Genomic DNA, 13,165 nt, shown 5'->3' with positions numbered 1-13,165 from the left:
TTTTCTTGAGGTGTTTTAGAGAGTAAAGCGCTCCTTATGCAGAGTTCTTGATGTGGTCCTTCGTTGACAAGTTCTTATCCAGGGTGATACCTGGTGATTTTTCTGAGTCGGATAGGACGAGGGAGCAGGTTAGAGCATCAAGGGGAGAGGAGATGGACTAACGGCTAGGGCTCCCGACCTCGGACCTTGGGATCTGGGTTCGAGTCTCGGTAATGACACTAAACATCCTGTGATTCTGGACAAATCCCTTCATCTCCCCGTGCCTAAAAAGAATAAATGTGTGTCCTCATGTAACGTAACTGGTGCTATGTAAAGCGCTCTGATACCTGATTCGGGTTGAGTTTGCGCTATATAAAACTGCAAAAAAAAAAGCTCCATGAGCCAGACTTGAGTTGGTTGGTGGTTACTTTTCGGAGTGAACAGTATTAATTCAGTTTTGTCAGGGGTCAGTTTTAAGTGGTTTGCGTTAAACCAGGTTTTCATCTTGGTTAGCGTGACATTGAGGTGTCGGACGTCACTGGGTGATTTGATTTTGATATTACTGGGGGCACAGTAATGCCCTGGGAGTGTCCAGTTGAACAATAAGGAGTATTTTATTTATGTCAGAGTTTTAATAGATTGTTCCCAAAACAATGCCAGCCTCACACACCGCCCCCTCCTCTAGGCCACCATAGGCCGATGCTCTGGTCACCCGTTGGCTGCACCCTGCTCCGGATCGATAGGCTTTATTGATACTACCCCTGTCTGTTGACAGAGTCCCTGTCTGTCTGTCTGTGCTCCTGCCCTCTGCTGGCACCTGGCCGCACTCTCACTGCCTGTCTCTTCCTTTCTGCAGGGAACGAGGGCGTGGCCGTGGACTGGAAAGGGTTAAAAGATGTGGACAATCTGAACATGGACAGCACCAGCTCCCTGCATGGGAGCAGCACACACCGGCCCTCCACCGAGGTGAGAGACCCCTGTCTGAGAGCCGGCTCTGTCTCTGGTGCCCGTCTGTGAGCCGGCTCTGTCTCTGGTGCCTGTCTGTCAGCCGGCTCTGTCTCCGATGTCTCTCTGTCTCTGATGCCCGTCTGTGAGCCGGCTCTGTCTCTGGTGCCCGTCTGTGAGCCGGCTCTGTCTCTGGTGCCCGTCTGTGAGCCGGCTCTGTCTCTGGTGCCTGTCTGTGAGCCGGCTCTGTCTCCGATGTCTCTCTGTCTCTGGTGCCTGTCTGTGAACCGGCTCTGTCTCCGATGTCTCTCTGTCTCTGATATGTCTCTGTGTGTCAGCTCTGTCCCTGATCTCTCTGTGTCCCCGCTCTGTCTTTGATGTCTCTTTGTCTCTCCGTGTGTCAGCTCTGTCTCCGATGTCTTTCTGTCTCTGATGTCTCTGTGTGTCAGCGCTGTGTCTGATGCCTCTCTGTCTCTGATGTCTCTGTGTGTCAGCTCTGTCCCTGATCTCTCTGTGTCCCCGCTCTGTCTTTGATGTCTCTTTGTCTCTTTGTCTCTCTGTGTGTCAGCTCTCTCTCAGATGTCTCTCTGTCTCTGGTGTCTTTGTGTGTCAGCTCTGTCTCTGAAGTCTCTCTGTGTGTCAGCTCTGTCTCTGATGACTCCCTGAATGTCAGCTCTGTCTTTGATGTCTCTCTGTCTCTGATGTCTCCCGGTGTATCCGCTCTGTGTCTGATATCTCTGTGTGTCAGCGCTGTCTCTGATGCCTCTCTGTCTCTGTTGTCTTTCTGTGTGTCACCTCTGTCCCTGACCTCTCTGTGTGCCAGCTCTGTCTTTCATGTCTCATTGTCTCTGATGCCTCTCTGTGTGTCAGCTCTGTCTCAGATGTCTCTCTGTCTCTGATGTCGTTGTGTGTCAGCTCTGTCTCTGATGCCTCTCTGTGTGTCAGTTCTTCTCTGATGCCTCTCTGTGTGCCAGCCCTGTCTCTGATGTCTCCCTTTGTGTCAGCTCTGTCTCTGATGTCTCTCTGTCTCTGATGTCTCCCTGTGTGTCAGCTCTGTCTCTGATGTCTCTGTGTGCCAGCTCTGTCTCTGATGTCTCCCTGTGTGTCAGCTCTGTCTCTGATGCCTCTCTGTGTCAGCTCTGTCTCTGATGCCTCTCTGTGTGTCAGCTCTGTCTCTGATGCCTCTCTGTGTGTCAGCTCTGTCTCTGATGGCTCTATATGTGTCAGCTCTGTCTCTGATGCCTCTCTGTGTGTCAGCTCTGTCTCTGATGCCTCTCTTTGTCAGCTCTGTCTCTGATGCCTCTCTGTGTGTCAGCTCTGTCTCTGATGGCTCTCTATGTGTCAGCGCTGCCTCTGATGGCTCTATATGTGTCAGCGCTGCCTCTGATGCCTCTCTGTGTGTCAGCTCTGTCTCTGATGCCTCTCTGTGTGTCAGCTCTGTCTCTGATGCCTCTCTGTGTGTCAGCTCTGTCTCTGATGGCTCTCTATGTGTCAGCGCTGCCTCTGATGGCTCTCTATGTGTCAGCGCTGCCTCTGATGCCTCTCTGTGTGTCAGCTCTGTCTCTGATGCCTCTCTTTGTCAGCTCTGTCTCTGATGCCTCTCTGTGTGTCAGCTCTGTGTCTGATGCCTCTCTGTGTGTCAGCTCTGTGTCTGATGCCTCTGTATGTGTCAGCTCTGTCTCTGATGCCTCTGTATGTGTCAGATCTGTCTCTGATGCCTCTGTATGTGTCAGCTCTGCCTCTGATGCCTCTCTGTGTGTCAGCTCTGTCTCTGATGCCTCTCTTTGTCAGCTCTGTCTCTGATGCCTCTCTGTGTGTCAGCTCTGTCTCTGATGCCTCTCTGTGTGTCAGCTCTGTCTCTGATGCCTCTCTGTGTCAGCTCTGCCTCTGATGCCTCTCTGTGTGTCAGCTCTGTCTCTGATGCCTCTCTGTGTGTCAGCTCTGTCTCTGATGGCTCTCTATGTGTCAGCGCTGCCTCTGATGCCTCTCTGTGTGTCAGCTCTGTCTCTGATGCCTCTCTTTGTCAGCTCTGTCTCTGATGCCTCTCTGTGTGTCAGCTCTGTCTCTGATGCCTCTCTTTGTCAGCTCTGTCTCTGATGCCTCTCTGTGTGTCAGCTCTGTGTCTGATGCCTCTGTATGTGTCAGCTCTGTCTCTGATGCCTCTGTATGTGTCAGCTCTGTCTCTGATGCCTCTGTATGTGTCAGATCTGTCTTTGGTGCCTCTGTACGTGTCAGCTCTGTCTCTGATGCCTCTCTGTGTGTCAGCTCTGTCTCTGATATCTCCCTGTGTGTCAGCTCTGTCTCTGATGCCTCTGTATGTGTCAGCGCTGTCTCTGATTCCTCTCTGTGTGTCAGCTCTGTGTCTGATGCCTCTCTGTGTCAGCTCTGTCTCTGATGCCTCTCTGTGTGTCAGCCCTGTCTCTGATGTCTCTGTGTGACAGCTCTGTCTCTGATGCCTCTGTATGTGTCACCTCTGTCTCTGATGTCTCTCTATGTGTCAGCTCTGTCTCTGATGTCTCGGTGTGCCAGCTCTGTCTCTGATGTCTCCCTGTGTGTCAACTCTGTCTCTGATGCCTCTCTGTGTCAGCTCTGTCTATGATGCCTCTCTGTGTGTCAGCCCTGTCTCTGATGTCTCTGTGTGACAGCTCTGTCTCTCATGCCGCTCTATCTCTGATGCACCTCAGTGTGTGCCAGCTCTGTCTCTGAGGCATCTCTGTCTCTGATGGCTCTCTGTGTGTCAGCTCTCTCTCTGATGCCGCTCTGTCTCTGATGCATCTTTGTGTATGTCAGCTCTGTCTCTGAGGCATCTCTGTCTCTGATGCCTCTCTGTGTGTCATCTCTGTCTCTCATACGCATCTGTCAGCCAGTTATGTCTACTCCTCCTCTCACAATGTCTGAACCCTCTCTGTCTTCCACCTCTGCCTCTGATGCTCGTATGCCAGCTCTGCCTCTGCTAGTTTAGTCTCTACCCCTCTCTCTCTCTGCAGCTCTGTCTCTGCTGACTCTGTCTCTGCAGCTCTCTCTCTACCATTCTATCTCTGCTGACTCTATTTCTGCTGACTCTGTCTCTGTAGCTCTATCTCTGCTGACTTTGTCTCTGCAGCTCTGTCTCTGCTAACTCTGCCTCTGCAACACTGTCTCTACCACTCTCTATTTCTTCTGACTCGGTCTCTGCAGCTCTGTCTCTGATGACCCTGTCTCTGCAGCGCTGTCTCTTCTGACTGTTTCTGCATTTCTGTCTCTGCTGACTCTAGCTCTGCATCTCTCTATATTGACTCTGCAGCTGTCTCTACCACTCTCTCTCACCTGACTCTGTCTCTGCAGCTTCTCTGTCACTGCTGAATCAGTCTCTACAGCTTTCTCTCTGCTGACTCTGTCTCTGCAGCTCTGTCTCTGCTGATTCTGGCTCTGAAGCCCCGTCTCTATCACTCTATATCTGCTGACTCTGTCTCTGCAGCTCTGTCTATGATGACTCTGTCCCTGCAGCTCTGTCTCTGCTGACTCTCTCTACAGCTCTGTCTTTGCTCATTCTGTCTCTACAGCTCTGTCTCTGCAGCTCTGTCTCTACCACTTTCTATCTCTTCTAGCTCTGTCTCTGCAGCTCTGTCTTCTGATTCTGTCACTGCAGCTCTGTCTCTGCTCACTCTGTCTCTGCAACTCTGTCTCCACCACTCTCTATCTCTTCTATCTTTGTCTCTGCGGCTCTGTCTTCTGACTCTGTATCTGCATCTCTGTCTCTGCTGACTCTATCTCTGCAGCTCCATCTCTACCACTCTCTCTCTGCTGACTCTCTCCGCTGACTCTGTCTCTGCAACTCTGTTTTTGATGACTCTGTATCTTCATCTCTGTCTCTGCAGCTCTGTCTCTGCTGACTCTGTCTTAGCAGCTCATTCTCTGATCACTCTGTCTCTGCAGCGCTGTGTCTGTTGACACTGTCTCTGCAGCTCAGTCTCCACCACTCTCTATCTCTTCTAGCTCTGTCTTTGCAGCTCTGTCTTCTGATTCTGTCACTGCAGCTCTGTCTCTGCTCACTCTGTCTCTGCAACTCTGTCTCCACCACTCTCTATCTCTTCAAGCTCTGTCTCGGCGGCTCTGTCTTCTGACTCTGTATCTGCATCTCTGTCTCTGCTGACTCTATCTCTGCAGCTCCATCTCTACCACTCTCGCTCTGCTGACTCTCTCCGCTGACTCTGTCTCTGCAACTCTGTTTTTGATGACTCTGTATCTTCATCTCTGTCTCTGCCGCTCTGTCTCTCCTGACTCTGTCTTAGCAGCTCGTTCTCTGATGACTCTGTCTCTGCAGCGCTGTGTCTGTTGACACTGTTTCTGCAGCTCTGTCTCTGCCACTCTCTCTCCCCCTGCTGACTCTATCTCTGCAGCACCTGTCTCTCCTGACTCTGACTCTACAGATCTGACTCTACTGACTCTGTCTCTGCGTCTCTGTCTCTACCAGTCTCTCTCTCTGCTGATTCTGTCTCTGCAGCTCTGTCTCTGCAGCTCTGTCTCTGCTGACTCTGTCTCTGCATCTCTGTCTCTATCACTCTGACTCTTTCGCTCTCTCTGCTGACTCTCTCTCTCTGCAGCTCCGTCTCTACCACTCCATCTCAGTTGACTCTCTGCAGATCTGTCTCTGCTGACTCTGTCTCTGAAGCTCTGTCTATACCTCTCTCTCTCTCTCTGCTGACTCTGGCTCTGCAGCTCTGTCTTTCATGACTATGTATCTGCACCTCTGTCTCTGCTGACTCTGTCTCCGCATTTCTGTCTCTATCACTCTGTCTCTCTCTGCTGACTCTATCTCTGCAGCTCCGTCTCTACCACTCTCTCTGCTGACTCTCTCTGCAGCTCTGTCTCTGCTGACTATCTCTGTAGCTCTGTATTTACTGACTCTGTAGCTCTGTCTCTACCACTCTCTCTCTCTCTGCTGACTCTGTCTCTGCAGCTCTGCTTTTGATGACTCTGTATCTGCATCTCTGCCTCTGCTGACTCTGCAGCTCTGTTTCTACTGACTCTCTCTGCAGCTCTGTTTCTGCTGACTTTATCTCTGCAGATCTGTGTCTGCTGATTTTCTCTGCAGCTCTCTCTCTCCTGACTCTGACACTGTCTCTGCTATCTCTGACTCTGTCTCTACAGCTCTGTCTCTCTTGACTCTGTCTCTTCGTCTCTGTCTATACCTCTCTCTCTCTCTCTGCTGACTCTGGCTCTGCAGCTCTGTCTTTCATGACTATGTATCTGCACCTCTGTCTCTGCTGACTCTGTCTCCGCATTTCTGTCTCTATCACTCTGTCTCTCTCTGCTGACTCTATCTCTGCAGCTCCGTCTCTACCACTCTCTCTGCTGACTCTCTCTGCAGCTCTGTCTCTGCTGACTATCTCTGTAGCTCTGTATTTACTGACTCTGTAGCTCTGTCTCTACCACTCTCTCTCTCTCTGCTGACTCTGTCTCTGCAGCTCTGCTTTTGATGACTCTGTATCTGCATCTCTGCCTCTGCTGACTCTGCAGCTCTGTTTCTACTGACTCTCTCTGCAGCTCTGTCTCTGCTGACTTTATCTCTGCAGATCTGTGTCTGCTGATTTTCTCTGCAGCTCTCTCTCTCCTGACTCTGACACTGTCTCTGCTATCTCTGACTCTGTCTCTACAGCTCTGTCTCTCTTGACTCTGTCTCTTCGTCTCTGTCTCTACCACTCTCTCTCTCTCTCTGCTGACTCTGTCTCTGCAGCTCTGTCTTTCATGACTCTGTATCTGCATCTCTGTCTCTGCTGACTCTATCTTTGCAGCTCCATCTCTACCACTCTCTCTCTGCTGACTCTCTCTGCTGACTCTGTCTCTGCAACTCTGTTTTTGATGACTCTGTATCTTCATCTCTGTCTCTGCAGCTCTGTCTCTACTGACACTATTTCTGCAGCTCTGTCTTTGCTGACTCTGTCTCTGCAGCTCTGTCTCTGCTGACTCTATCTCTGCAGCTCTGTCTCTACTGACTCTCTCTGTAGCTCTCTCTCCTTACTCTGACTCTGTCTCTGCTATCTCTGTCTCTGACTCTCTCTCTCTACACGCTCTGTCTCTACTGACTCTGTCTCTGCATCTCTTTCTCTACCACTCTCTCTGCTAACTCTGTCTCTGCAGCTCTGTCTCTGCTGACTATGTATGACGCTCTGTCTCTGCTGACTCTGTCTTTGCATCTCTGTTTCTATCACTCTGTCTCTCTCTCTCTGCTGACTCTATCTCTGCAGCCCCGTGTCTCTACCACTCTCTCTCAGCTGACTCTCTCTGCAGATCTGCCTCTGCTGACTCTGTTTCTGCAGCTCTGTCTTTACCGACTATGTCTCTGCAGCTTTGTCTCTACCACTCTCTCTCTCTCTGCTGACTCTGTCTCTGCAGCTCTGTCTTTCATGACTCTTTATCTGCACCTCTGTCTCTGCTGACTCTGTCTCTGCATTTCTGTCTCTATCCCTCGGTCTCTCTCTCTCTGCTAACTCTATCTCTGCAGCTCCATCTCTACAACGCTCTCTGCTGACTCTCTCTGCAGCTCTGTCTCTGCTGACTCTCTCTGTAGCTCTGTATTTACTGACTCTGTAGCTCTGTCTCTGCCACTCTCTCTCTCTCTGCTGACTGTCTCTGCAGCTCTGCTTTTGATGACTCTGTATCTGCATCTCTGTCTCTGCTGACTCTGCAGCTCTGTCTCTACTGACTCTCTCTGCAGCTCTGTCTCTGCTGACTTTATCTCTGCAGATCTGTGTCTGCTGATTTTCTCTGCAGCTCTCTCTCTCCTGACTCTGACACTGTCTCTGCTATCTCTGACTCTGTCTCTACAGCTCTGTCTCTCTTGACTCTGTCTCTACGTCTCTGTCTCTACCACTCTCTCTCTCTCTCTGCTGACTCTGTCTCTGCAGCTCTGTCTTTCATGACTCTGTATCCGCATCTCTGTCTCTGCTGACTCTATCTCTGTCTCTGCTGACCATCTCTGCAGCTCTGTCTCTGCTGACTCTATCTCTGCAGCTATGTCTCTGCTGACTCTCTCTGCAGCTCTTTCTCTCCTGACTCTGCATCTCTGTCTCTATCACTCTGTCTCTCCCTCTGCTGGCTCTCTCTGTAGCTCTGTCTCTGCTGACTCTGTCTCTCTAGCTCTGTTTCTGCTGACTCTGTCTCTGCAGATGTCTCTACCACTCTCTCTCTCTGCTGACTCTGTCTCTCTAGCTCTGTCTCTGCTGACTCTGTCTCTGCAACTCTGTCTCTGCTTACCATCTCTGCAGCTCTGTCTCTGCTGACTCTATCTCTGCAGCTCTGTCTATGCTGACTCTCTCTGCAGCTTTCTCTCTCCTGACTATGACTCTGTCTCTGCTATCTATGACTTTGTCTCTACAGCTCTGTCTCTACTGACTCTGTCTCTGCATCTCTGTCTCTATCACTCCGACTCTCTCTCTGCTGGCTCTCTGTAGCTCTGTCTCTGCTGACTCTCTCTGTAGCTCTGTCTCTGCTGGCTCTGTCTCTCTAGCTCTATCTCTGCTGACTCTGTCTCTGCTGCTTCGTCTCTACCACTCTCTCTCTGTAGCTCTGTCTCTGCTGACTCTGTCTCTGTAGCTCTGTCTCTACCACGCCCTCTCTCTGCTGACTCTGTCTCTGCAGCTCTGTCTTTACTGACTCTGTCTCTACCACTCTCTCTAAGCTGACTCTCTCTGCAGATCTGCCTCTGCTGACTCTGTTTCTGCAGTTCTGTCTTTACCGACTATGTCTCTGCAGCTCTGTCACTAAAGCGCCGGGATGCTCTTTGGAGTAGCCGTGCGCTATAGAAGAGATTAAATAACATAACATAACATAACTCTCTCTCTCTCTGCTGACTCTGTCTCTGCAGCTCTGTCTCTGCTGACTCTGTCTCTGCATTTCTGTCTCTATCCCTCTGTCTCTCTCTCTCTCTGCTAACTCTATATCTGCAGCTCCGTCACTACCACGCTCTTGCTGACTCTCTCTGCAGCTCTGTCTCTGCTGACTATCTCTGTAGCGCTGTATTTACTGACTCTGTAGCTCTGTCTCTACCACTCTCTCTCTCTCTCTCTGCCTGCTGACTCTGTCTCTGCAGCTCTGCTTTTGATGACTCTGTGTCTGCATCTCTGTCTCTTCTGACTCTGCAGCTGTCTCTACTGACTCTCTCTGCAGCTCTGTCTCTGCTGACTTTATCTCTGCAGATCTGTGTCTGCTGATTTTCTCTGCAGCTCTCTCTCTCCTGACTCTGACTCTGTCTCTGCTATCTCTGACTCTGTCTCTACAGCTCTTTCTCTCTGCTGACTCTGTCTCTGCAGCTCTGTCTTTCATGACTCTGTATCTGTATCTCTGTCTTTGCTGACTCTATCTCTGCAGCTCCGTCTCTACCACTCTCTCTCTGATGACTCTCTCTGCTGACTCTGTCTCTGCAGCTCTGCTTTTGATGACTCTGTATCTGCATCTCTGTCTCTGCTGACTCTGCAGCTCTGTCTCTGCTGGCCATCTCTGCAGCTCTGTCTCTGCTGACTCTATCTCTGCAGCTATGTCTCTGCTGACTCCCTCTGCAGCTCTTTGTCTCCTGACTTTGACTCTGCATCTCTGTCTCTATCACTCTGTCTCTCCCTCTGCTGGCTCTCTCTGTAGCTCTGTCTCTGCTGACTCTGTCTCTCTAGCTCTGTTTCTGATGACTCTGTCTCTGCATATGTCTCTACCACTCTCTCTCTCTGCTGACTCTGTCTCTCTAGCTCTGTCTCTGCTGACTCTGTCTCTGCAACTCTGTCTCTGCTTACCATCTCTGCAGCTCTGTCTCTGCTGACTCGATCTCTGCAGCGCTGTCTCTGCTGACTCTCTCTGCAGCTATCTCTCTCCTGACTATGACTCTGTCTCTGCTATCTATGTCTTTGTCTCTACAGCTTTGTCTCTACTGACTCTGTCTCTGCATCTCTGTCTCTATCACTCTGTCTCTCTCTCTGCTGACTCTCTGTAGCTCTGTCTCTGCTGACTCTCTCTGTAGATCTGTCTCTGCTGACTCTGTCTCTCTAGCTCTGTCTCTGCTGACTCTGTCTCTGCTGCTTCGTCTCTACCACTCTCTCTCTGTAGCTCTGTCTCTGCTGACTCTGTCTCTGTAGCTCTGTCTCTACCACGCCCTCTCTCTGCTGACTCTGTCTCTGCAGCTCTGTCTTTACTGACTCTGTCTCTACTACTCTCTCTCTCTGCAGCTCTGTCTCTACCACTCTCTGTCTCTGCTGACTCTGTCTCTGCAGTTCTGTCTTTGATGACTCTGTATCTAAATCTCTGTCTCTGCTGACTCTGCAGCTCTCTCTCTGCATCTCTGTCTCTGCTGACCCTGCAGCTCTTTCTCTGCTGACTCTGTCTCTACCCCTCTCTCCCCGCTGACTCTGTCTACCTGTCTCTTCCTGCACAAAAACAATCCTACCTGCAACGCAGCACCGTTTCACCATGACACAAGGGTTCATTGGCACTAGGCAGCCAAAAGTGCACCAGAGCAGGGGTAAAGCACAGCATGCACGTGGAATGTTATATCTGCCTCGGTTCCATCTGTCTGTCTGTCTCTGCTGCCTGTCCCCCTCTCTGCCTCTACCATGTCTGTGTACCTATGGTGCCTGTCTCTACCCCTTTCTGCCTCCACCATGTCTGCGTACCTCTGCTGCCTGTCTGTGCCCCCCTCAGCCTCCACCATGTCTGCCTGTCTCTGCTGCCTGTCTGTACCCATTTCTGCCTCCACCATGTCTGCGTACCTCTGCTGCCTGTCTGTGCCCCCCTCAGCCTCCACCATGTCTGCCTGTCTCTGCTGCCTGTCTGTGCCCCTCTCTGCCTCCTCCATGTCTGCCTGTCTCTGCTGCCTGTCTGTACCCCTCTCTGTCTCCACCATTTCTGCGTACCTCTGCTGCCTGACTGTGCCCCTCTCTGCCTCCACCATGTCTGCCTGTCTCTGCTGCCTGTCTCCACCCCTCTCTGCCCCCACCATGTCTGCGTACCTCTGCTGCCTGTCTGTACCCCTCTCTGCCCCCACCATGTCTGCCTGTCTCTGCTGCCTGTCTGTACCCCTCTCTGCCTCCACCATGTCTGCGTACCTCTGCTGCCTGTCTGTACCCCTCTCTGCCCCCACCATGTCTGCCTGTCTCTGCTGCCTGTCTGTACCCCTCACTGCCACCACCATGTCTGCGTACCTCTGCTGCCTGTCTGTACTCCTCTCTGCCTCCACCATGTCTGCCTGTCTCTGCTGCCTGTCTGTGCACCTCTCTGCCTCCACCATGCCTGCCTGTCTCTGCTGTCAGTCTGTACCCCTCTCTGCCTCCACCATGTCTGTCTGTCTCTGCTGCCTGTCTGTACCCCTCTCTGTCTCCAACATGTCTGCGTACCTCTGCTGCCTGTCTGTGCCCCCCTCTGCCTCCACCATGTCTGCCTGTCTCTGCTGCCTGTCTTAACCCCCCTCTGCCTCCACCATGTCTGCGTACCTCTGCTGCCTGTCTGTACCCCTCTATGCCTCCAACATGTCTGCCTGTTTCTGCTGCCTGTCTGTACCCCTCTCTGCCTCTACCATGTCTGCCTGTCTCTGCTGCCTGTCTCCACCCCTCTCTGCCTCCACCATGTCTGTGTACCTCTGTTGCCTGTCTGTACCCCTCTCTGCCTCAACCATGTCTGCCTGTCTCTGCTGTCTGTCTGTACCCCTCTCTGCCTCCGCCAGCCATGTCTGCCTGTCTCTGCTGCCTGTCTGTACCCCTCTCTACCTCCATCATGTCTGCCTGTCTGTATCACTCTCTGCCTCCGCCATGTCTGTGTACCTCTGCTGCCTGTCTGTACCCCTCTATGCCTCCACCATGTCTGCGTACCTCTGCTGCCTGTCTGTATCCCTCTATGCCTCCACCATGTCTACCTGTTTCTGCTGCCAGTCTGTACCCCTCTCTGCCTCTACCATGTCTGCCTGTCTCTGCTGCCTGTCTCCACCCCTCTCTGCCTCCACCATGTCTACGTACCTGTGTTGCCTGTCTCTACCCCTCTGCCTCCACCATGTCTGGCTGTCTCTGCTGCCTGTCTGTACCCCTCACTGCCTCCACCATGTCTGCGTACCTTTGCCTGTCTGTACTCTTCTCTGCCTCCACCATGTCTGCCTGTCTCTGCTGCCTGTCTGTACCCCTCTCTGCCTCCATCATGTCTGCCTGTCTCTGCTGCCTGTCTGTACCCCTCTCTGCCTCCACCACGTCTGCGTACCTCTGTTGCCTGTCTGTGCCCCCTCTGCCTCCACCATTTCTGCCTGTCTCTGCTGCCTGTCTTTACCCCTCTCTGCCTCCACCATGTCTGCATACCTCTGGTGCCTGTCTGTACCCCTCTCTGCCTCCACCATGTTTGCCTGTCTCTGATGCCTGTCTCTACCCCTCTGCCTCCACCATGTCTGGCTGTCTCTGCTGCCTGTCTGTACCCCTCTCTGCTTCCATCATGTCTGCCTGTTTCTGCTGCCTGTCTGTACCCCTCGCTGCCTCCACCATGTCTGCGTACCTCTGCTGCTTGTCTGTACCCCTCTCTTCCACCCCCATGTCTGCGTACCTCTGTTGCCTGTCTGTGCCCCCTCTGCCTCCACCATGTCTGCCAGTCTCTGCTGCCTGTCTGTACCCATCACTGCCACCACCATGTCTGCGTACCTCTGCTGCCTGTCTGTACCCCTCTCTGCTTCCATCATGTCTGCCTGTTTCTGCTGCCTGTCTGTACCCCTCGCTGCCTCCACCATGTCTGCGCACCTCTGCTGCTTGTCTGTACCCCTCTCTTCCACCACCATGTCTGCGTACCTCTGCTGCCTGTCTGTGCCCCTCTTTGCCTCCACTATGTCTGCCTGTCTCTGCTGCCTGTCTGTACCCCTCTCTTCCACCACCATGTCTGCGTACCTCTGCTGCCTGACTGTGCCCCTCTCTGCCTCCACCATGTCTGCATACCTCTGGTGCCTGTCTGTACCCCTCTCTGCCTCCCCCATGTCTACCTGTCTCTGCTGCCTGTCTGTGCCCCTCTCTGCCTCCACCAGGTCTGACTGTCTCTGCTGCCTGTCTGTACCCCTCTCTGGCTCCACCATGTCTGTGTACCTCTGCTGCCTGTCTGTGCCCCTCTCTGCCCCCACCATGTCTGCCTGTCTCTGCTGCCTGTCTGTACCCCTCACTGCCTCCACCATGTCTGCGTACCTCTGGTGCCTGTCTGTACCCCTCTCTACCCCCACCACGTCTGCCTGTCTCTGCTGCCTGTGTGTACCCCTCTTTGCCTC

The 13,165-nt window shown here is 52.5% G+C and overlaps 1 protein-coding gene across 1 annotated transcript in view; it reads left to right on the top strand.

The window, feature by feature from the left end:
* Positions 1–754: 754 nt before the first annotated feature.
* Positions 755–13,165, top strand: part of LOC147670582 (protein FAM131B-like) — a gene marked incomplete at both ends in the record, with an annotated part of 106,344 nt that continues 93,933 nt past the window's right edge. The window contains one exon of the mRNA XM_086948152.1: positions 755–945. Coding sequence (XP_086804278.1) covers positions 755–945 — 191 coding nt within the window. The remainder of the gene's footprint in view (positions 946–13,165) is intronic.

This window comes from Lissotriton vulgaris, unplaced genomic scaffold, assembly GCF_964263255.1.
Source record: "Lissotriton vulgaris unplaced genomic scaffold, aLisVul1.2 SCAFFOLD_4514, whole genome shotgun sequence".
Lineage (NCBI taxonomy): Eukaryota > Metazoa > Chordata > Amphibia > Caudata > Salamandridae > Lissotriton > Lissotriton vulgaris.
This window is presented reverse-complemented; position numbering and strand designations above follow the sequence as displayed.